Source organism: Natator depressus, chromosome 1 (genome assembly GCF_965152275.1).
Source record: "Natator depressus isolate rNatDep1 chromosome 1, rNatDep2.hap1, whole genome shotgun sequence".
NCBI classification, from domain to species: domain Eukaryota; kingdom Metazoa; phylum Chordata; order Testudines; family Cheloniidae; genus Natator; species Natator depressus.
Genome location: NC_134234.1, coordinates 231,183,294 through 231,207,466, shown reverse-complemented (window position 1 = coordinate 231,207,466; position 24,173 = coordinate 231,183,294). Strand labels below are relative to the sequence as shown.

Sequence of the window (24,173 nt, the reverse complement as noted above, 5' to 3'; positions counted from 1 at the left end):
TCAGAGCATAATTGCATCTTAAAGCAAAATAGAGTAGCTTCCCTTGGTTTCTCTGCACAAGATGGCAGTGTTTATTTTTGCCTCTCTCTCGATTAACAGGCCATTTGCTATAACTCTCTCTCTCACAGGGGAAGATATTAGTCCAATCCAGGTATTTTCCATCAGAGTTGTTTAACAGGTCATTGCAGCTCAGGTTTTTCTGCCCTTTGAATCAGCATTTGTGTGAACACTCTTTTAAATTTTGCTGAATTACTACTTTAGGCCTAAAGTACTTGAATTTGAAAGAATACAGCTATCCTAGTTTTTCTCTCCCCCCACCCCCCGATAGTCTTATTCGATGAAAGATCTATCAGAGAGCAAAAATGGGACTCTCTTGTAGTCATCACTAATGGGGCATAGGCCCTATGAAGAGAGAGTCTGTTTTTATACTGACAAGTCTTTTGCCTTGGTACTCTTGTGCTTTTGGTTTTGGAGTTTTGTGGTTTTTTTTCTGTGCATATGTCAGCGTACTGTGCTTTTTCATCTGTAAAAATAAATAAAAATATAAAAGGATTCCACAAAAGATTCAGCTTGGATGAGAAATCCCCTGCCCTTCCATTTAAGCGTTTATTTCAGATGCCAATGAAACTTTGACCACGAAAGTGTACCTTTTCAATAATTTTTATTGATTGTATCATTGCTGATGTATCTTGATTTTCTGCCAGTGAAACTGCCAGTGGGTTCAGCCATGGGACACTGGGATAGCCTTCAGTATGTGGGCGATGAATCTAACTTTGGCCCATCCAATATATGAATATATTTGCAAATGCCAAAAGTGTAGTGTTTCACTACTCCTATGTGGATCTGATTCCCCACTCCATTACATAATTGGCTTCAGTGGAGTTACGCTGTTGTAAAACTGATGTAACAGAAGGGAGAATCATGAACTGCATTATTTCTTTCCTTCCTTCCTTCAATGTTATATTTGTTTCCTTGGAGATCTTACATCCTATATGCACTGTGATGAAACTTTTTGCAGCAGTGAGAAGGCCAAATGAATGATTGAATTTGGAAATGGCACATGCAATCTCTCCAGCATACTGAGGCATCTACCTTTTATATGGGGAGTGAGGGGGGCTTATTAAAATGGGTAGAGAGATGAAAATCTGTCCAAATATTTTTCCAGCCATGTACTAAGCCTTTAGAAACCTGGGTTTATACTGGAGATAATGAGAATCGTTGTGGTGTACCACCACTAGTGTATATGCTGTATTATGACTACGTCCTTTAAGACTGTGTTGAACATGAACTTCACCCACAGATCATAAAGGTTTCATATACCTACAGTGAAGACTCTCATACCTTCCAGCTTTCCTTAACTGTCTATAACCTGTCATTTTACTATACCAGCCGCTAAGCAGGGTCAAACCTGGTCACTCTTTGGAAGTGAGACCTCGGTGCTGCTGATTCAGTATTACTCTTCCCTTAGAGACAGAGCTGAAGCAGTGGCCTGCCGCAGCATTAGAGGGCTATTACTTGTGCTATCTTAGGCATTTAAAACTCAGCCTCTCACTGCTTGTGGTGTGTCACCTACATACTGTGATGCTGGGTCCATTAGATATATAGATTCTATTCATTATGGAGCTTTTTCCAAGAGTAGTATAATCATATACTTTGCACTTTTTATAGCATCTTCCATTTGAGGGTCTCAGATTTCTTTGTTGTTTTTGTCTCTGCTAAAATCCATTTAGGGTGATTACATATTGCCCATGTGAATTTTGTTGTCAGTTTCAATTGGATACAGTATTCTTAATTTCCACACTAAATCTGTGTAGTGTTGCTATGCGCAGGTAAACAGCTGCCATGTTTGTGTTTCATGAGTACCAGGGCTGAATTTCATGGTGGGTGAAATGGTTCCTTGAGATACAAAGTACTGTGAACTCAGTCCTACTCCATTAAAGTGAATGGGAGAATCTCCATTAACTCTAATGGAACTGAATCAAGCTCTGTAAGAATGTAAGGTATCCCTTTTATCACTGGATAGTACAGAGATCTGCTTACAGTTACACACTTTGGACTGTGTCTGAGTAATAAGAAAAAAGTTGGTCAGGGAATTATATAACATTTCTGTCCTTAACTATATTTTTTGTTAAAACAGTGTCTTGTGTGGAATGTGCCATGCTAGTTGAGCCATGTGAATTTGAGGAGGGAACACTAATCAGTTCTACTTCTAGTGACCTCTTCCTGAATCTCTGTTCCCCTTGTGTCCCCTTCCAAATCTGTAATATTCTGATTCAACAATTCTGTATTACTTTAAAATTGTATGCATTTAGTTCTGGAGGAACAAACAAAACTCCCAAACAAACCAAAAAAGAAAAATGAAGTTTCTCCAAATCAGTTCAAAGTTACTTGTCTTTGCAAATCGATGTATATTTAATTAAGCAGAGTTGATTTGGTCTAAATCAATTGTAACTACTACCTCAAGTGGAAGATACTACAGAGTGTAAAATGTAACAATAATAGAGGATTATTATTCTATTTTCATATTGGTGGGTAAATTGTTTCTAACTAGTTGGGAAAACAAAATAGATGAACACAAACCACTTAGTAGTGCTGCTGCCCACTTCAGTAACTTTTGTTGTTTTGAAAAATGGTTGATTATACAGCTTGCAGTATCAACAATTGTGGATTTCATGTGAAATAAATTAATTTCACAGTGCTATTGATGGAAGAAATGCTCACTAACAGCTAATAATTAATGATCAGTTTGGAGATTATCACAAACAATTACAGAGGTTGCCTTTTCCTTTAGAAGTCCCTTTGGATAAACTGGATGTTAAATCACCTGCCCAAGGCTTTTACTTTACTTGTGCTAACAAGACAAAAATGACTGTGTTTGAAGAGCTCTGGACTCAACTTTTCAGACTGTCTGATAATCAATACAACTCTTCTTTAAACATCTTAAGTGAGTGAGCAAATAGAGACTATAATAAAATTGAAAACCATCATATAGGCACATGTTACCACCAGGTTTAAGTAATGGGGCATGACCAATAAGAGGCACTGCTGCAGAGTTTATATTTTCATTTTATGGCATGCATTAAATATTTGATCACCAAGCAGCAGACAGAGGCAATTGGGCTAAAGAGTATAGTTTGCAAGGATAAGATTTAGAGACTGTCGTGTCTGAGCACTGGATGGGGATCTCCTATATCTTAATCCCTGCTTTGACTCAGTGGAGCTGGACAAGCCACTTAACATCTCTTGCTTAGTTTCTCCATGTGTAAAATGGGATTGTGTGATAATTCATTAATATTGGTAAACTGTTTTGAAGATGAAAATAACTATGCAGGAGTAAAAGCTCTGTAATACATAGTGTAAAGGGAGAAGAGAAGTAGATCTATTTTTGTAAAGGTATTTAGGTGCCTGTGCCTAAAGATGCAGATAGGGTCCTAGTGGGTTTTTCAGAGGTGTGTAGGTGCCTGACTTGCATTGAAATCAATAGGAGTTAGGTGCATGGGCACTTTTGAAAAATGCACTCGGCTCCTATCTGCATCTTTAGACACCTAAATACCTTTAAAAACGTTGCCCTTATTCTACATCCACACGAAACCGGGGTGGGAGGATGGGTAATAGGAGGTCTATACACAGTCTGCATTTTTTGTTGTTGTTTCTGTCCTGAGAGGAGGCAGGGAAGGAACAGAAGCATCAAAAAACCCTAGATTTGATGAGTTCGTTAATCGGTAGAATTTTATAATCTTGAGGCTGCCTTCCTAAAATTCTCTGTGGGGAAACCCAGCTGTAGATCTCTGTATTTCATCCACCTTGCAAACAGATTTGCAGAACTAGAAGCATGCTGCACAGCTGAAAATGTCCCCAAAGGAATGCTCCTAAATCTTGCAGACTTCAGAATATGGTTTACATTTTTTTAAAGGTTAAAATCCAGTGTAGTTGTATTGATACATTTAAACAAAAGATAAGAGCTGAACAAGCTCAAGGTTATGCTCATCGGCTACCTCCAGCTTGTGAAAGAGTGATTGCTAGCTACAGGAGGCAACATAATGACAAACTACCCTTTCCATGGAAGTCAATGTTTTAAAAATCTACCAAAATCATTGAGAACTGGAATGGACTTGAGATCTGGCCGTAATAGCCTTCTTTCATTACATCCTTCATATTAATTTCCCAGAGAAGGGTTTGGAGGGAGGCTGTTTTCCTTTCCAACTTTACATCATCTCTGCAATATTTTATTTCATTGACTTCTGCATTTCTTGTGCTGGTAGGGAAGCAGCATGGTTAGTGGTTAAAAGAGGCAACTGGGAATCAGGAGTCCTGGGTTCGAGTCCCAGTTTTGCCCTGATTTGCGCTGTGGTTTTTTTAAAATGTCATTTACACTCATTTAAACCCATGGGGAGTTACTTCTGTAGAAGAGCAGAATTGGGCCTCTATACTTCTGTTTATAATGTCAATTTTGAGTTGGATAATGTTTATTTCATGGCAAGCCTTATTTAATAGGTAGAATGAGCACTTTAAGTAAAAGGAACTCAGTGATTGTAAGTTACTGTTATTGATATGGGTTGAAGTTTAGTCTACTATGAGGGACAGTTCTACTAGAGGATATTATGAAAGGTGTACTCTGAAGTGGTACTCTAGTTAAGTTTTCTGTCAGAAAAATGCAGCTTTTATATTGTTGGAATCTTGCTCGGGTCAGAAATGGTGGGAAGTGGTTACTGATCAGTGGACTAGTGATATTCAGTGCCTGCTCAGTGACCTGTATGAAATGAGTGCATGGTCTTTCTCAAGTTCCTAATTTAAACTTATTCACATCACAGAATTGACAGTGATTAGCGACCTCGTTTGCTACAGTGCAGTAGAGAGGCCAGGGATTGACTGGGTATGGAGAATGGACTATCCTCCTTCCCCCTGCCCCAAGAAGCAGTCCTTCCAGGGCGTGGCCGGGGCAAATTGGTGAGCTTTGTGGGAGAACTTTCCTTGTTTTCTGCCTCTGCTGCACCTCTTCTATGGATAAGTAAAGGACTTCAGTCCCTAGGACTGTTGTTCTAGAACTCTGGCTAACACCAAATTTGCACACTTCTTTTTTTAAATAGATGTGCAGGTTTTCAGAGGTGCATAGCACCTACAGCTCTCATGTCAGTGGAACCTGCAGTTCCGTGGCATAAAGTAAAGTACCCTTTAAAGTCTTCTTCCCAGGGGAGTGATCACTTTCTCATAACAGCTATAATGCCCATTTTACACCTGAACATTCTGGTTCAAATTCACCTATATTATAATTGGTGCCCCCCCCCCCACCCAGTGAAGACACTGAAATGTTATTTATGAAAATGACTTTGTAAGAAAACTGGCATACCACTTGATATGGCCATATCAGCCAGGTTTTGTTTACCATACCGTGTTGTGCGTGTGTGTGTGTTTTCAGAAAACTGTAGCTCTGTAGCTTCTAAGTTGGACTTCCACAGCAGTGTGTGTCTTGAAATGCAAAGCTGTTTTAGTAAGTCTTGGTAAAAATAACCTAGTCCAAGTGTATTTCTTACACTGATTTTAAAAAGTGTTTTGAAAGGCAGTGTGTGGACAGTACGATACAGTGGAAGGAGCCAAATGTTTATTTTAAGATGTGTTTGAACAAATCTGCCTACATAAACTTGCCAGTGTTAAGAAAGAGGGGCTCTGCCCCTTTTAGATCACAAAGGCCTCTCAGTGGGGGGATGGTTTTGGTAATGGAAAAAACAAAAAAGCTTCCAGTATGTGGTGGAGGAGGTAAAATAAACAAACAGCAATGGATGATTACTTCTCTCCATCAAGGCTCCTTTATCCTCATAAGCTCAGCCAGTGGTCAACATGTTAGACACCCCTCCCTGTTTTATCCATCCCTTAACTGTGCTCTTTGACAGCATTGGTTTATACAGCTGGGTCTTTGGGGAGCTTTATGGGAATTGCTATTGAACAACAGACATGGAGGTAGACAAAGTACCTATGGAAGGGTGAATGGCAGACTTCCTTTGAGTTTTCCTGGAGTGAGAGATGCTGGCCTCAAGAATTTTTTTTTCTTTTACTGCCAAAGATTTTAAAGTGAACACGTTTTTACAACTGTGTTTTAGTTCTTTGTACCACACGTTGTATAAAGAAATAGAAGTAGAGACTCCTCACAGTGCTCAAGTGGATTGTTACACTGTCTCTAGACATATGTCTCACATTTTGATACTTTGTGCGTGTGTGTGTTTTATATCTATGGGTGGGTGTGTATATCTAGGTATTATAAGCACTGCAACACCTATAGTTCAGGTACACACTAAGGGGCCATTTTCAGCTGTTTATAACTTTTACAAATGTTTGTCTTTGTGGTTGAAACTTGGCTTGGCAGGTACTTTTATAGTCGTGTGTGCATGTTTCTATATATATGTGTGTGTGTGTGTGTGTGTGTGTATTATATATACACACATACATACATACATATGTTTATATACATACATAACATTTATTTTATTTATTTATAGAGATAGTGAGAAAGAGAGGGGGGGAAACACCCCAAAACAACTACCCACAGATGCATGCAGGGTTCCCACTGAAGTCTATGGGAGCCCATGCGCATATGTGTGTGGGAGTATGAATATTCATGACGTTGCAATGTTAGAGACTCAGAAGTCAGAAGATGACAAAATTAAGGCTCTTGTGCAAGTAAAACCCGGACCCAAAGGGGCATATGCATTGCAACACAGTCTTTCATTGGATGATCACATTGTATATTTTGTTACTGCCTAGGTCTTTTAAAAAGAAAAATGGAGAATCTAATATAAGCATGTTCAACTCTTAGCAAGACAGCAATAGAATATTCTGCACTTGACAATATGTGCAGTCAATGAAACAGGAGCCTTACCTTATTCCGTGTACCTTGCTATTTTATTCCATATGCAGTCCCCCTATTGGAGGAAAGGAGGCATGACTCTCTGTGAATAATCTTAAGAGACACGTGTTCACACAGAACCAGTGGAATGTGTGGAGAATGCTAAACTTCTGCTTTACAAAATTCAGTGTGTCTGAGCAAAATCTTCTTTTTTATTTAAACACATAACTTTCACAAATTGCAATATTTTTACCAACTTCTGAAAGGCACATCTAGGACTTAAGACCTGTCTCCTTGCCAGATTTCAAGATTTTACTTCAAAATCCTGAGATGCTATATTCAAAAAAAGATTGCATTTTTAACTTAATGGGAGGAAATGACATTTTTCCCACTTATTTTATTTTCAAAATTGGCTTGATTGATTTTTTCCCCCCCTCAATCTTTCCAAAAATATTTGCTCCTTGGCTACGGAAGTATTTGCCAAATATCAGTCCAAAAGGTTTAACAAAATTGTAAATGTTAAAGAGCTGAAAATAACATCTTAGAATGAAAACACTTTAGGCACTTTAACTGAAGTGGTGTTCTGCCTATAATATATGATTCTAATAAATGCATACACAAGATCTCATTGAGGCCCCAATCCTGTTCCCATTTAAGTCAATAGTAAACTTCTCATTAATTTTAATGGTGAAGGATCAGGACATGAATGTCACGCGCGTGCACACACACACACACATATATATATATAACCCTTGTTTAAATATAAGTTTCACTTACATATATAGGTGTCACTCTGTAATTATATACGTTTCTTCTGTAAATGTCATAGATATGAGTGGCACTTATAGGTGGGATGTATATAATTACCGTCTGAGTGAAACCTATAGTTAAGGTGCAAAAGTGTTAAAGTGTTTGTGTATTCAGGGAAGACTTGTATATGTAGTTTATATCTGTATGTTTATTAGAATTACACATAAATACAGCAGAAACTATTCATACTGAACTTGGATGTGAAACTACGTTAGAGCAAAGTAGAATAAAACTCCAGAATTGTTTCTGTGTATTTTGATGTTCCAAATTCATTTCTGGTTATAGAGGACCTCTGATTAGGGAAGGTTATTATTTTAAAAATAAAGAAGAATACCTTCAAAATAAGAGAGTTTCAGTGTGTATTTAGATGGTGGCGGTTTGTGTCTGTTGCTTGCTGATCAAATATTTAATGCATGAACCTGGGCAGCTGTTTGTTTGGAAATCACAGTATTAAGCAATGGCTTCATGGGTCTGAGAGCATGGAATAGTGGGGGAAGCTGGCAGTTTCTCACTAGATTTCTGAGTCAAAGAAATGGCTCATCATACTGAAATCAAGGCTTCTGGTGGTAGGGAATTGTTGCTGTTAATGTTGACTCTAACTAACATTATTCATCTTTAACATTATGCTGGTAAAGAATTTGGTTTCAGTTTGATTAAGCAATTACTATGGAGGGGCAAGGGTAAGCCCCCAAACTTGTGCAGAGTCAAAAGTTTTAACAATAACTAGTCTTTCAAAGTGAATCTGTGCTTGCTCACATTTCTCTGTCATATGTAAGCTATTCGTAATGGTCAAACTCTTAGAGGACTTAACAACTCAGTGTTTTGCTGCATTTGACACTAATGTCAATGGAAATTATTTGTATGTCCGTGTATGTGGAGAAAGATGAATAGACTCCTTCCAGCATGCAGCACAATTTCCCCACTCTGACACTGGAGGTTGACTGAGAAATATTGTTTTTCATTGTTTTCAAAAAAGCAGTTTCTACAATAAAGCTCCAAAGGTTTCAGTGTTTTGATTGTCTAATTATTTGATCTGATCCCAATTTGTAGTTCAGCTGGCAAAAGAATGACACTTACCTAATGTTGTAGGGATTGTGACATTCAATAGCCTAATGCTGACTAGTTCATAAACCTTTACAAGAAAAACAAATACAAACACCAAAATCTGCAATTTCCACTGTGGTAGGAGGATGAATGTTGAAAAGGAAAGAGAAGAAAATAAGATATGCTTATTAAGTGGAAAGATTAACAGAGAAATGCCTGTAGAGGTATAAACAGGAAAGAAATAAAATGAGGCAAGGGCTAATTTAGAGGACATACTAGAAAATAAGTGAGCTTGTGGATTTAATTCAAGATCATCCAAGCAGAGGCTCTTTGCATGCAAGAAGCCAGTGATCAGGCTCAGTTTACTTGAAACATCAACAATGACTGCATCCTGCTGTTTCAGAGTTTGTGCTGATGGATGCTCATTGTGTTTGACACGGCACCATTACGTTAGTGTGTTTACTGTGATTGTAGCCGCGTTTTGGATACTGGGCTCTTCTCTTGCTCAGAGCACTGCAAAAGTCCAAGTTCTGAAGCTTCATCCTTTAAAGTGCACACATCTGCAGAGGCAAGGTCCAATCCTACAGAAACTATATTGTTTCTGTACTCTGGGTAGGGTATTAGATTTTTAGTTCTTTTAACTGACATACAGTACAAGACATTGCAGTCTAGTAAATTTGGCAGATCTCAAGCTGATGTTTATTTGCTGTGTGATGTTGCACAAGTCACTTAGCATTGCTGTGCTTCAGCTAGGCAAAGTGTAAAATAATACATACCTTTCTTTGAGATCCACAAATGAATAAAGAACTATATAAGGTTTACAATAGGCGAGTGGCGCTTGTCCTCTTATTAAGAGCTCCTTCATCACCTTACAAAGGATGCAATGGTTGAGGCAAGGGCTCTTAGCCTCAGCAAAGCTGCAGGAACCATTTTACTTCATAACTAGGTGAGCCATATCTACAGCACAGCCCTTTATTAGCTGGATGCTTCACAAGGTTAGCAAAATATACTGTGAATAGGGTGACCAGATGTCCAGCTTTTATAGGGACAGTCCTGATTTTTGGGTCTTTTTCTTATATGGGCTCTTATTACCCCCTCACCCCGTCCCAATTTTTCACATTTGCTGTCTGGTCACTCTAATTGTGAATAACATACTGTGCATATGCAGCATGCACCTTTTCCCAAAGGGTTACACTAGAGCTAGTCAGACGATGGGGGTTTTTTTCCCTTGGAAAATTTCAACAACAACAAAATATATAATGTTATTGTCAATGGAAAATTTCAATTCTTCATTGATCCCCCCTCTTATCCCCCACCAAAAAAAAAAAATCAGTTTTTCAGTTTTCCGTTTAAAAATAGAAAAATGTTAAGTAAAGCAGACATTTATGTGAAAATTTTTGCAGTTACAAAAAAGTTTTGATGGAAAGTTTTTGACTATTTCTAGTTATACATGCGGTCAAATTGAAAAAGAACAAATATGATAAATATCCAGCTGTTCTGGCAGGTAGGGCTGTTATACATTAAAATTGTGCTTTTTTTTTTTTAAATGGAGAAGGGGTCTTCCCCCACCATTCTCCACCTTGTTCTGAGGCAGAAACAACTGAACTATTTTTGCTCAAACTTTAAAACAAAAAACAAGAAAACCCACCGTCAGTCAAAAGTCAAACCTGAAAAGTGGAAGTTTTGGAAAAGAGAAGAGCGAGGGAACGTATTATGTTTAAATTTGGAAATTATTAGGCAAAATTAACGATAGTAGTGGTAACTACTTTACGTGCTGTAATAATTTTCTATGCAAGACTGTTATACAGTTTCCACCTCGGTAAGTTTAGTTTTCATTAACAGTCATCTTAATCACTGCAAAGGCAAAACCATTCAGAACTTTTTTTTTAAATAAAGTTTTTGTAACATGCATGCATTTGAAGAAGGTGGCCGATTGATATGTTCTAAGAAAGTATAATTAATAGATTATTTGTCCCAGTATGAGTGACAGCTGAGACATATTTTTCCTCTTAACTCTTGTGCACACATTTTAATTGATTAACAAAATTTTTTTAACTGCAGAACTGTTGCAGTGAAAAGTTGCAAGCCAGACTGCAAGTGATTCAAAATAGTTACCATCTGAAGTCTGTCAGAAGTGCAGGGCACTTTGCTCCTTGAAGGGCTTGCAGAGTCAGGGAACAGCAAGCCCTGGCCTAAGGAGAAGCCCAGCAGTTTAGGAATCAGCAGATGCAGCTAATGAGTGGCTCTCATTCCCAGCTGGAAGATATAAGAGGAGGACCCGGCTCTGTAAGAGAGAAAGAAAGACAGACACACAAACACTTCCCTCAACAGCCATGATGGCTGCAAAAGGCAGTTATTCTCAGGGGGACCATAGGACCTAAGAGAGGGCTGTGAACCTTGAGCTACTGGCAGGGGGCAGAGGACCCTGCAGTATCAGTCCAGGTCAGGACTATCACTTTTGTTACACAGAGGCTCTCTTACCTTTTTACATTTTTTGCATATCTTGAAGACTAAAACAGAGCTGGGCAGAGCTGACTGTTTTGTCTCCAAGCTGGGAGACAGACTCAGCAGACTACACTGACCCGTGTAGAAGGAGCTGGGGTCACAGCACAGTTCCTGGTGGGACAAAATGCTGGATTCTGCCACCCTTACTTGTATTGAGTAATAGCTTTATTATCTAGGTAACCTTGAAGAAATGAATAGGGTTATTTGGTTAGGAAGGTACCACTTACTTAGTGTAAGTAAACAGGGAGGAATTTGGTGCCCAAATGACCACCATAATTAACATGAGTTTTCAGCCTTCGTTGGGAGTCTCTACAGAGAGGGGACAGCTTGAATGAGCCTGGGAACAGAACTCTCTCATATCTAAATGTGATCAGAGGTGAGATATGTTGGTGAGCATATGGGGAATTCTGATAACTCTAATAATCTGTTCTTGTTTTGTGGAAAAGCAGAGTCTCCAGGGCTCCCAGTTGAACACCTTCTATAAGTACTACATTTACTACAGGAAAATGCCCCTGTAGATTCCACTGCAGTCTCCGCTCTTCTCCTTTTGGTCTCTGCTATCATTAGGAGATTGAACAAAGAGTCTGATCCAAAGCCCGCAGAAATCAGTGAAAGTCTTTTCACTGATATCAATTAGCTGGGGATCAGGCCCTTAGAGTAAATTCATGTCACGGTCTCCTTATTAGCTTGTTACCCCTAAATTCTTGCAGAAGGTGAGAACTTTGATAGTCTTTTCTGTGTGTCCATTCTTGCCCCACAATGTAGCTTTTTGTCTACTATCTGTGGAAGGGGTTTGAATGTTTTAACTCTGCTCATGAGAAGGACTTTGCTTTTAGCAAGCAAAGAAACTCAGGAGGTGAGCATTTTCATGCTGATTTGGAAACTAGTTATAAGACTGCAGTCAGGAGCTGTCATGCCTGGTTATGGTGAGAAAACAACAATGCCTTTCTTGATAAGGGAAAAAGGAAAAAGTCTTGCACAGTCAAAATTTTGACGTACAATTTAAATCATCTCTACGTCCTGTTGACTTGGAGCTGTCAAAAAGGCAAAGCCTGCATTTGAATGGAAAAGCTTTTTATTTCTTTAAAAAGTGTACCAGCTATAATTATCCATAACTATGCAGGCCTGTTTTAATGCTGTTTTATAATTACAGGTCTTAATGCTAGATTATACAAAGTCATTTATACATAGTCAGAACAGAAGGACTTTGGGAGTTTTTAACCTGTAGATTGCTGTAGGTTGTGGCAGCTGATGGGATTTTGGCTGTATATATATGGTGTTAGCTGTGTAATGATTGATGAATCCCTTAATTAATTCCCCAACAAGTTAAGATTTACAGTCTCATATCTTTTTCTCTTGACACATCTGTGTTTGTCACTTTTAAAGACATGGATAAGCCATTTCTTCAAAAGCCTTTGTGGATATCTGAAACATTTCTGGGGTATTTTGCTGAATGTAACAAGATTAGAGTTTCATAATTTTATGGAATAAGCGATTGAATTGGGATTGATGTTGGTTATATACCAGAGGGCACCATCTCCTTGAATACTGGCTGCCTCTGTGGATTTATTTAGGGTATGCAATTACTTATCAAATGATCCAAAGCCAAATGAACAAATTGAAATATAGTGGGGGACTTTTAAATGGGCCTCTGTTTAAAGGTGTAGCCTGTTGAAAGACTCTATTTTCCATGCACTAAACTCAAATGTGTCTGGAAGAAATTGACTCCTACTCTTTGGTGCACTGAAGTGGTTTGGCTGGAACCAGCACTCCTTGCAGTGGAGGAGAAGGTGTTGCATTTGGATGCAACAGAGCATTTATTCTCTTCGGGGGAAATCCTGGCCCTATTGAGGTCAGTGGCAAAACTCCCTTTGACTTTAAGACTGAAATCCTGATGCTATTAATCTACAAAGAGTAAGTGATAAATTGAATGAGAGTGAATGGACAGGTGGAGCTGAAGGCAAGCAGAACCTACTGCTGTCAGATAGCTCACATGTATAGTATAGATCATACTTTAGCCAATCATGAGTTAGAAGAATAAGATTTTACTGAACTAATAATGTAACTATTGACAGCAAACTTGTTTGTTCACTTGATGAAAAGATAGATCTGCTAATTGTCTTCTGCATTCCAAACCAAGATACATTTCCTAACAGAACGGGTCCTCTTAGGTGAATTAGTAATGGGTCTGGACTGGAATATCAGATCTAAATCCTCAGTTGCAATTCAGTCTTTGGTCAAATTCAGATCAAACATGGATGCAGCTCAAGCCTATCTCTACAGCTAGCTGAAAACTGAATCCAAATGCACATGAGCATTGGGGTGTGAGTGCAGTTCTGAACTTTGGGGACTCAGGTCTGTCTCAGAAAATTAATACCATGTTGCTTTGTCTTGTGCTTATATTGGGTAGAATGAATTGGTGATAGGCAAAAATTCAGTTCTGATTCAACTCTTAACTACCTGTGGTCATACTATTATTTTGACCAAATTGTGTCTTTGATACGATGCACAGAAACATATTGATTTCAATGAGAGGTGTACATCAAAGCTCAGAATTTGGTCCGTTATTTAGCTGTCTTTACCAGCTATGCCTATTTCTTGCTCTCTGTATGAACACACAATTTACACTAGTGTAACTGAGAACCAAAGCTCGGAGAAGCAAGGGCTAGATGTTCAGCTGGTGTAAGTTGATATAACTCTCCATAGGCTGAGGGTTTGGCCCAAGATGGTTGCATTTTTGTGTTCTATCAGTATATTCTTTGCCACACCTAATTTAAAAAAAAAATAGTAAGGAAAAGAATAGACCTGCTAACCTTGTTACTCAACAACTGAGCTCTTTTATCTAATTAACCATTTTCCTTTGTATATTATTTATAACTGGAGCTCAGGGTTACTTGTATGTAGGATAGGTGACTCTCACTTAATACCTAGCATTAGCCCAGTAGGAAAATGAAGCTGTTCAAAATGTGAGGGGGGGGGGGGGAGAGAATTCAAAGATATAAAGTGTGGGAGTCTTTAAAATTCATTAGAGGGACCAATAAAGCTGAGGAAATAATGAAAAAACTAGCAGTGAATTAATTCATTTTGTCATGTTTTCTGCCCATGAACCTATCAGAACAATTTGATGCTTTCTGCTGTTACAGCCTCTAACATTTTATGCCCTTTATGATGGGGTTTCAGGTTGGAATAGTTTTCACGTCTGCCTTTACTTGTGTGAGTTTCCTAGATATATGTAGTGAAAAAGTAAATACTATTCTACTGTACAGGATTGCTATTGAATACTAAAGGTGGTAATGATATTACAGGGCCAAATTGTATCAGATTTACATTGGCTCAAGTGGAGGGCAGGGCAGAGCTCTGCAGCCGGTAAGACAATCCGACCCTGAACTCCCTGGTACATATGATAGGTGTGTAGAGAGTATACCTCAGAATGGTGATGCTAGTTTCCTCTGTGTGTCCTTCTCAGTCTCCAAGCCAGTGAAAACTGGAAGCAGGACTGTGGACCCACCTGCTTACCTGTCGCTCTTGCATTAGGGTGGGTAGGGCATGAAGGGAGCAGTCCTTGCTCTCTGTCAAACACTTATCACAGTTGCAGTAGCAACTGTGATTGGATCTTATAGGGGCTGGGCAAAATAGGAGAGAGTTTCTTGTGCCCTCTCCCTTTGCACTATGGTTCAAAGTCTGGCCCATGGTGTTGTGGACCAAAAATATAGTATTCTGTATTAAAAATAAATAAGAATGTGTCACCTATCTCTTCCCCACTCCCTTCCCTTCTTTATATTTTCCTGTAAGAACTTAAATTGTTCCCTTTGGAAGCAGTGGCCAGCGGGAGGCGGCAATGAATCCTGGCAAGCTAATTGAGCACTGTAGAGGGAACTATATATTCAGGGGTGGAGCTAGTAGAAGAACTTTGAAATGCTCGGCAGATTCCCCTCTTCCTACTATACAGTGGAACTGTGTGACATCATTTGCACTTATTCTATGTTAACGCCAGTGAAAGTTCTTCACGCAAGTTGGGTGCAGAGTATATGGAAGAGACCCTCATTTCAGATAAGGGATCCTAACTGTGGATAAAAGGGTACAACGTGTATCGCTGTGGAGGATTTTGACAGTAGCTTACAGTATTTTTTCATGGCATTAGCTACATTTTAAAATCTAGAGCCTACACTTTCAAAAGTGACTAATGTTTTTGAGTGCCTCAATTTTCAGATGCCCAACTTGAAACACTATAAACGACCCCAATATTCAGACAGTAAGGGTACGTGTTCACTACCCGCCAGATCGGCAGGTAGTGATCGATCTGTCAGGGATCGATTTATCACATCTCGTCTAGACGCGATAAATCGATCCCCGAATCAATGCCTGTACTCCACCTCGGCAGGAGGAGTAAGCAGAGTCGAAGGGGGAGCCGCCGCGGTCGACTCGCCACCGTGAGGATGGCCAGGTAAGTCGAACTAAGATACTTCCACTTCAGCTACGCAAATAGCATAGCTGAAGTTGTGTATCTTAGTTCGAAACCCCCCCCCCCCCAGCGTAACCCAGGCCTAAGACTTCCTAAAAAACAAGTCTTTTTAAGGCATCTCAAAGTGAGTAACCAAAAACAGGCACTCAAAATCACTTTTGAAAATTTAAACATAGGTTTCTGTCTCTTCTACTGCAGAATATGAATAACTCTCATGGATTCTGTAGCAGGGGAATAGGGTCCTGGGACTTGAAGTATCTCAGCTAAGTATACAATACTGTTAGCAAGAGTCTATCTGATTAACTCTGTCCATATGCATACGTTTGAGCAGGCATACAGATGTGAGAGTCTAGAAAACAGAATTTAGGTGATATATATAAAAGATGCTAGTCCGTTGGAATAAGACAGAAAATACAAGCTGTTTCTCTACATATAGGTAGTTGCATATCTTCAGTCTAAGTGTAGGTTCTGTGGGTTTTTTGTGGGGGTCTGAGTTTTCTTAATATAATCTAATGTGGCTTAGGGGGCAGAACTAAAAATGAGATCATTAAAAGCAAAATAAGTCACAACAAAGGACTGTTTTAAAGTCACTGTTTGTTTTCAGACCCAGTTGACTGCTGCTAAGAGCCATTTCGTGCTCAATATGCCAAATCGTTTGGACATGCTTCACATCACAGCAGCCCCACATGTGGTTCAAGAGGCTGCTGGACTTTTGAAACACAGGTTTTAACTGGAAAGTGTAAAAATAGGTGTATTAGAATCATAATTGCTGCACTTTGGAGGAGCAGCAGTCTTTTACTATTCCATTCAGCTTCTCCCTATAACTTTTTTTATTTACAATCTTCACTTTTCGATCTCATGAATATCCATTTTTCATTAAGTAGTAGTATTGTTTTTAGTAATATAACTGGTTTATTTGTCCCTTCCCCTATGATTATATCCTGGCTGAATGGGTCCCTGCTTTAAAATCAGTACTTTCTTGCTTTTGATTCCATTCCTTACAACAGATGCCTCTTGTTAGAACACAGGTCCGTTATGCCACACACAAGCCTTCGTTTTCAAGAACAGTGGTAAATTAATTAGTGATGGCAAACCTCAGAAGGTCTGGGTAAGTCCTCAATGTTTGGATACTTATCTGGAACTCTCTGTTCTGGAAACCAGGTTGGAAGTTTAATGGGATTGGGCTATCTTGTGAGCTTTTCATTACTGCTTGGTTTGGATGGAAATACCATGATGAATGTAGCTTTTCTCATGATATTTTGATTTTTCTGGTCTCCTCTGAAAACAGGAGATGCAAAAGGATGTAAGAAGTTAATTGTACTATTTTGTGAATTTTTTTTTTTTTAGGGGGTCCAAGTTTTGACTGAAAGTTTGGGTGTGGTTTTTCTATGTATGTTTTATGTGTGTTCTATATATTCTGCTCTTACAATATTTCTGATCCAACTGTAAATTGCAAGTACAGGATATCTTGACAGGTAATCTTTATTCAATCCTTAGAATCCAATTTTTGTAGTGTCAGGCAGTTTAGATAGTTTAAGCATCCAAATGTTTAGATACTTATTAACACTAAACTTGTGAACCTTATAAGTTTCTTCCAACAATACTATATTTTACCCTTCACTTTGATAGGTGGCTTTAGAAACACACAAATTTTAGCTTGAAAGCAAGATTTTTTTTTTAATTTTATTTTACTTTTTCTTGGATATCATTAGAACAAAACAGATTATTGTCCTTTAAAAGCGAAGTTGATGCTAGTTTGTCCTGGGAGACGATCCATTTTCTATAGGCTCTTGCAAAATGTAAAACTAGATGGGTATTTTAAAAAAGGAATTGCATTTCATTATACAGTGTTCTTAGGTGAATTTTCATGTTTAAGAAGCTGGAATACAAGAGAGTGCTGTATTAGTGTATTATTCTCACAACAAACAAGCACTGTTCTGTTGCTACCTGCTTGGCCATTGTTCCTGATTGTGTATGCTTTGCAGTGGTATTTGGATGGTTTCCTGCTCTCTGCCAGCACAAAAAAGGCATTTCTGTTACAATGGCCCCTAACCACACAATGACGGCATTAAGGATTTATTTGGAGGTTTCATTATTTTCTCCTCTTTTGTTCCTTCCAGGATGTCTTCCAAGCGACCAGCCTCTCCGTATGGGGAAGCAGATGGAGAGGTAGCCATGGTGACAAGCAGACAGAAAGTGGAAGAAGAGGAGAGTGACGGGCTCCCAGCCTTTCACCTTCCCTTGCATGTGAGTTTTCCCAACAAGCCTCGCTCTGAGGAATTTCAGCCAGTTTCTCTGCTGACGCAAGAGAGTTGTGGCCATAGGACTCCCACTTCTCAGCACAATACAATGGTAGGTTGGCTCATGGTCTGTTGTGCTTACATCCATTCTTTGATTGTGCATCTACAATAGCTTGGCATCCAGATATGCCCTTTATACAGTATACAGTTCAGAGTCACACGTACAGCACCATACTACAATAATGTGAAAGTTTTGACCTAGCTGGACTGCCTGCCACCCCTACTGCCAATGCTAAATCATTCTGTTAAGTATCAAACTCCACTTTCGCTCACCTCAGTTTGTTCATTTATTTTAGCGCAGAGGGCACTAAATTTTGCTCTTAATTACAGAAATCCAGAGTGTATCTGTTCATTTACGAGGAGATACTCTGGATTTAGACCATCATTAGTGAAAGCAATATTTGGCCTAGCATGTGGAGTGTAATGCATACATTGAGGTCTATGGAACATCTAGCACAAGAGGGTGAATGAAGGATAAAATAGAGCAACAGAGACTTGACTTTGGGTTTTGTTTTTAAAAGTTGAAGCTGGATCTGCTGATGTCTGTCTTGCACATGGTAGTTAGTTATACATGAATTTGCTAATTTTCTTATTTCCAGCCTTTCACATCAGGAGACCTTGGTTCAAATCCTCACTTAGAAAGAAGCCAACATACCTGTAAACTAACAGTCATACGTACACTTCGCCAAACCAACTCATGGACTTTGATCCAGTTGACCAAAATTAGAAGTCCATTGGAAGCCCAGGAGTGTCCTTATTTAAAAACAAACCAAAAAGCCCATTCCCATGTTCCACTCTGATATTGCAGTCCCATTAATTGTAAGTTGACATGTTTAGAATATTGTAATTTTTTTTTATAGAGGTGGAAAATCAGGGAGGTATTTAAACCAGGGCTGAGGTGTACTGACGGATATCTATGCTGGGAAGATGTTTGCACAACACTTGCCTGTGAAAATGTGACTAACTTTGCTTTAGTCCCCAGCTTTCAGGAGGGCTACATTCAGTCTCAATTTTACTTTAAATAAAGATAACCTTTGGTCCAGTATATCTGAAAACTTTAAAAAATGAATGATACAATAAGTGTCAGTTTATTATCACAAAAGACTGTGACAACTCCATAGTTCTATTTAAGCTATTACAGCTCATAACAGATGTGCAACAAGCTCTACATTAAAAATCCCCCCGCTCCACCCCTTTTTTTGAAAGTGAGTGTGTTTCCACTGGAGCTGCTTTTCTAGATGAAAAAACTTGCTGCTTTTTTTTTTTTCTTCCATTCAATTTTATATTGCTCTCTCAACTTAAAATTGAAGAACAACCTTGTGGGAGAGATTGCTCAGGGGTGCTATTATGCTTTTTCTTTTTTTAACTTGCTTGCTTCTGATCCTCTACCACACGTGCTGTGCAGATGTTATTCATTAATGTGCCATTAAAGTCAAAGGAACACTGGGCTTTACTGTCGTATGGGCTATGTTGTATTTTGGCCTGGTGTGAGATCCCTTGTCTTTTAAAATTTTCTTTGGCATTATGGTTTGGATTTTCAGTCTTGTACAGCACCTAAACCCAGGATAGATGCTTTCTCAAATATAAAGGCCTTTTCCTGCTGCCACTGAATTCAGAGGCATACCTTCCACCGACTTCAATAGTAGAGGACTAAGCCCTAAATGAGTAAATATAACTTGTCCTCTAAGGAGCCCCGCAGTGTGTTCTCTCTGGACATTGCTGAAACATTCAACCATAGTTTGACTGATTTGTATTCTTATTCATGCATAGATTTATTTATTTTAAAGGCTAGAAAGGTCCAGAGTAGTCATCTATTGTGACTTCCTGCAAGACATTGGCCTTAATTGAACACCAAAATAACATACTGTATCATCTAATAATACTTTTATACTGCACATTTCAGACAGTTTTGTTGTGTGGAATGTATTGATAGCATGTGCATTTGAAGCAGTTTCTTCTTGTGTGTGCACAGGGGTGAGGGGTTGTTTTTTTGCCCTGACATGTGAAAGAAGTGATAGTTCATGCACATTGAGTGAAGTGATCAGTGCAAATAAGCAATATACATGTAATATGATCCCTGTTCTTTCCCTCTGTCCCTCTCCCCCCACCTTTGATATCTCGCAGAGAAAAAACATGAGCACAGAGCTGTGACAACTTGTAAGTGGCTTTAACCTGTGTGATCAGCACTTACTGGATCTATCCCCATAGAGCCTATTCACCTTGGCAGCACTACAAGGGTCATTATTCCACTACTTGAACTGTTCCTATCCGATTTGGTACTGTAAATCCAGGTGTGCGCACACATGCAGCGTAGGCCAATGGTATTTTATCAGGAGAGTGCTAGCAGTGTCACGCTCCTTAACAACTTGTGTACTACACTGACTGACTCTGCTAGTAATCCTGGCATTCTCATTTTACAGCTGTATGATGGCCTTCACAGGATATACCTTTTACAGATCTCTCCAGTGTATTATAGGTAGGCTTGGAAGGATTCATTTTTTATCAGTAAATGTTGCTTTCATCACACATACACGCATCAACAAGAAAATGTTTCCATCAATTATCAAAATTTACAGAGAGGCAAAGTAAGAAAAGTACTGCTTGGGAATTTGTTGGAGTTTGAGTTCAGGATGTTTACGTGATATATTTTGACATGTGATGTTGACAATTTGTGTTTTAACAGTTTATAAAGCTTTAACATTTTGAATCTCAACATCCACTGTCACTAAATAATTGTCTGAACCCCCACCCCATAATTTTGTGCAACCATGGGAAATTTAAATCAATAAATAATATTGGTTTTTTTAATCTGTCAAAATTAAATAAAAAGCAAATTCTGCCAAGCTTTCTTAGAAGGCACAACCAGACCAACACTGCCCAGGCATCTAGCCAGTCTTAAGCCCAAGTTATAAGGCATTCCCACCTCATTGCATCCCTCATGAACAAATTGTATGCTGTCTGCTTCATCTCTCAATGGGTGCCTCATGGGAGACATTCATGGCTTGGCTCTGGAAAAAATAGATATTTCAGTATCAAAAGGTCCCCAGGTCTCTTTACGCTTGGCCTACAGCCTGCTTGCAGCTGTGGGGATAAAACCAGCAGAAGTAAATCCAGAGCTAAGCCATCCAGAACAGGCATGAAATTGTCCAGGGTTGTATCAGCAGCCGTTGCTGTTCACAGCACTGCTCCTTTCCACCACCACCATCTCCTTATGCTCCATTGCCCAGCACCTGGTTATGGAAGAAGAATAGCAAAGAAACTCAGACTTGGAGAACCACCTAGGGAGTAAGGAGCCTCTTGGCATGCCTCCTCTTTCTACTCATCACTCACCGTTGCATCTTCAGCAGGGGCTGAATTTTTCCCTTTACTTGATAGGTCACTCTCACCTGGGCTTCCCTTTATAATTCCCACCAGCTGGGACAGGGACACAGAGGGATAGGAGAGGAATGAGGGGAGGAAGGGCAGGCACTCAGCTCCAGGCTAGGAAGGAAGGTCCTATGTTCTTCCAGGCCCATTCAAGCTTCTCTGGGTCCCACTTTTGCCTCTGTCCCTAACCCCCAGCATGTAGAAGTTATATGCAGGCGGAGCCTGCAGAATATTTCCAATGTAAGGGTGCTAGGCCCCCCAATTCCACTGCCCCTGAGTTGGGATCACTGTTCCCTCTAAGCTGTGTGCACGCATGGCGAAACACCGCTTGCACAACAATTTGCACAGAAGAAATTTTTTGCACAAACAGCCTGTCAAAAATTAGAGGGAACAATGGCTGGGATATCCTAAGACCTATGAGATGATGATCCATTCCAACAGAAGGGCCATTGCAGAATCTGCCTGACCTCAGACTTCCCTAGGATTTGCCTTCCTGAGCAAGAGCAAGCCCTGTTACTCTAGCCCATGTCCTGGAAACTTCTGTCTCTGAACTTCAGTGACAGAACCCCAGAGAAGGAGGGAGTTTTCTAGACTCAGCCAAATCTTCAGAGGAGTTGGAGAGCTCCATCTCCATATCTTCCTTGGAATTGAACAATACATCTGAGAGGCAGGGACGTAAACCGAAGAGAGGCTTTTTCTGAGAAGGAGGCAAAACTATCTCAAATTTCCTCCTGCTTGAGGAAGAAACTAGCCATATATTTATCCATCTTCCAGACATTTTTATCCAGATCCGGATGATCCCAGAGAAAAATGACAAAAATCCTGGTGACTTGAAAAAGAAAATGCAAACACATTTTTCCCCCAATTAAAGTAACTGCAACCAAGAACTGTGAGAGGTGAATGCTCAGGGAAAAAATCAAGCAAGAAATAATTCTAAATATGAAAAGTCTAGTCCATGCTCTTGAAAAAGGGTAAACTGTCAGAATCTGAGCCAAAGGCTCAAGAAAAGGAAGTACAAGACCAACTCTTTGCCTTAAAATATATAGAGGCTCTCCTTAAAGTTAATAGCAGGCCCACAACTAGCCTTAGCTGAAATGCACTGCAGGATTAAACTATGCATTTCTATTTCTTTTGAAGACTTTCCCCCCCCCCCATTCAAAGATGCAGTACCCTAATATAACTGGTAGCATTTGACCCTTCTCTGACAAAAGTTCTGGGATTTTTTTTATTTAATTACGATTGATCTGCCTCATGTTGGCATATGCATACATACAAAGCGCCCTTGTGTCATCTTCAAAGTGTAGTAATGGGAACCAGCAGTGACCACAGCAGTGTTTTAGACATAAGAAGTGGCAGGATTCAAAATATAGTAATTGATAAACTGTACTGTGAACATTTTGATGATCGTTCTCCAGAAGGGTAGAGACTATTTCTTCTTGAATATTGTTCAAAGAGTAGATGAGATGTAAAATCAGAGTTTTAACCTCTTGACGTTAAAAGATCCTTTGGCAAGATCAGGGGTGTTTGTGCCATGGCCCTTGTTGTATTCCACTCTGGGTAACTACATTTGCCAATCTACATTGCCTCTTCAGTTTCAATTGGATCCAGTATGCACCTTAAGTTTTTGACTTAAATTGGCCTGAAATGTTGCTGTACATTGTTAAATACTTTCAGTGTTTGACCCTAGAAGTGACTGCTTTCAGTTAATTAAGTGATTCTTGCATAAGTGGAAAGTATTTTGAGACATTTGGATGATATTAAGAATCAGAATAATGAAAAAACTTAACCTGCACATTGTTTTGTGCTATTCTTTCATTTGCTCAAAAATAAGAGACTCCCCAATACTCTTTCTGAGTTTTGCCTTTATGCATGCATACATCTTGGCCTACACTTTGCCAATAGATCTGTGGTTATACACACATTTTTTGAATGTTCTTGGGTCAAAATAATGTGCAGCCAGAGCACTTAAGCTGCTACTCAGAAGTTGCAGGGAGAACATGTATAGCTTTTTAAAATGTCAGAATAGGATCCTAATTATACTATGGAAAATAGTGGGTTTTTTTAAAGAGCTTTTAGAGAAATTCAAATTTCCAATGTACCTTTCCAAGTATAGGATAAGTTATTGTGATGATACAATGCACAGTGTTGTGAACACCAGTGCAGTTATTGTGCTTGCTCTAATAATGAGAATTTCATTGTTTGGGGAGAGCAGTCTCCTACACGCTAGACAAAAGTGTAATTACTTTTGAACAACGAGGAATGTGCTCAATTTAATAGCACGGAGAATAGATTCACAAAGATTCAGATAAAGCTAGCTTAAAAGCCATATGTGCAATGTGGCAGTATGAAATTGTTAGTAGTTACCATAATTACACACACATATACACTCCTACTTTCACAGTTTAAGGTATAAACTGTTGTTTCTATAAGAACTGGACAAGTTCATGTGAACAAGGCTAGTTCAATTAAAACAAAGCAAAAATGGCGATAAATTTGCATCTTTGTGGGGTTTTGTGGTGGTCTTTTCTTTTCTCCTTTCTCTTTTTATGAGAAATCGATACTTATCATAGGATGAAAATGCACTGTTACAAACATTGCAATATAAATGTCATCACAAAGTAGCACATGAAAGCTGTTTCCATACATATAATTCTAGGTTTGTATCTTAGTTTGATCTTTTCAATCTTTACACTTGTATTGTTTCAGAAAACTACCCCTAGGCTTTCAGGAATGAGGAAGTGTGCAGAAGAATCAGTTAGGACTGATCACATAGCTCGTGAAGTTATGCAGTACGGTCCTTGTCCTTGACAATTCCATTTAATCCAGAGGGTCCGGTAGTGAGGGGGCT

General features: G+C 39.1%; 1 protein-coding gene across 11 annotated transcripts in view; it reads left to right on the top strand.

The window, feature by feature from the left end:
• Window positions 1–24,173, top strand: part of SOX5 (SRY-box transcription factor 5) — a 606,300-nt gene that overhangs the window by 267,806 nt on the left and 314,321 nt on the right. For 6 of the 11 annotated variants that reach the window (XM_074937768.1, XM_074937745.1, XM_074937727.1 and 3 more), the window contains one exon: window positions 17,780–18,011. In XM_074937768.1, coding sequence (XP_074793869.1) covers window positions 17,781–18,011 — 231 coding nt within the window. In that variant the 5' untranslated portion in view covers window position 17,780. The remainder of the gene's footprint in view (window positions 1–17,779; window positions 18,012–24,173) is intronic. The other 5 variants (XM_074937807.1, XM_074937773.1, XM_074937790.1 and 2 more) reach the window with 1 other exon arrangement.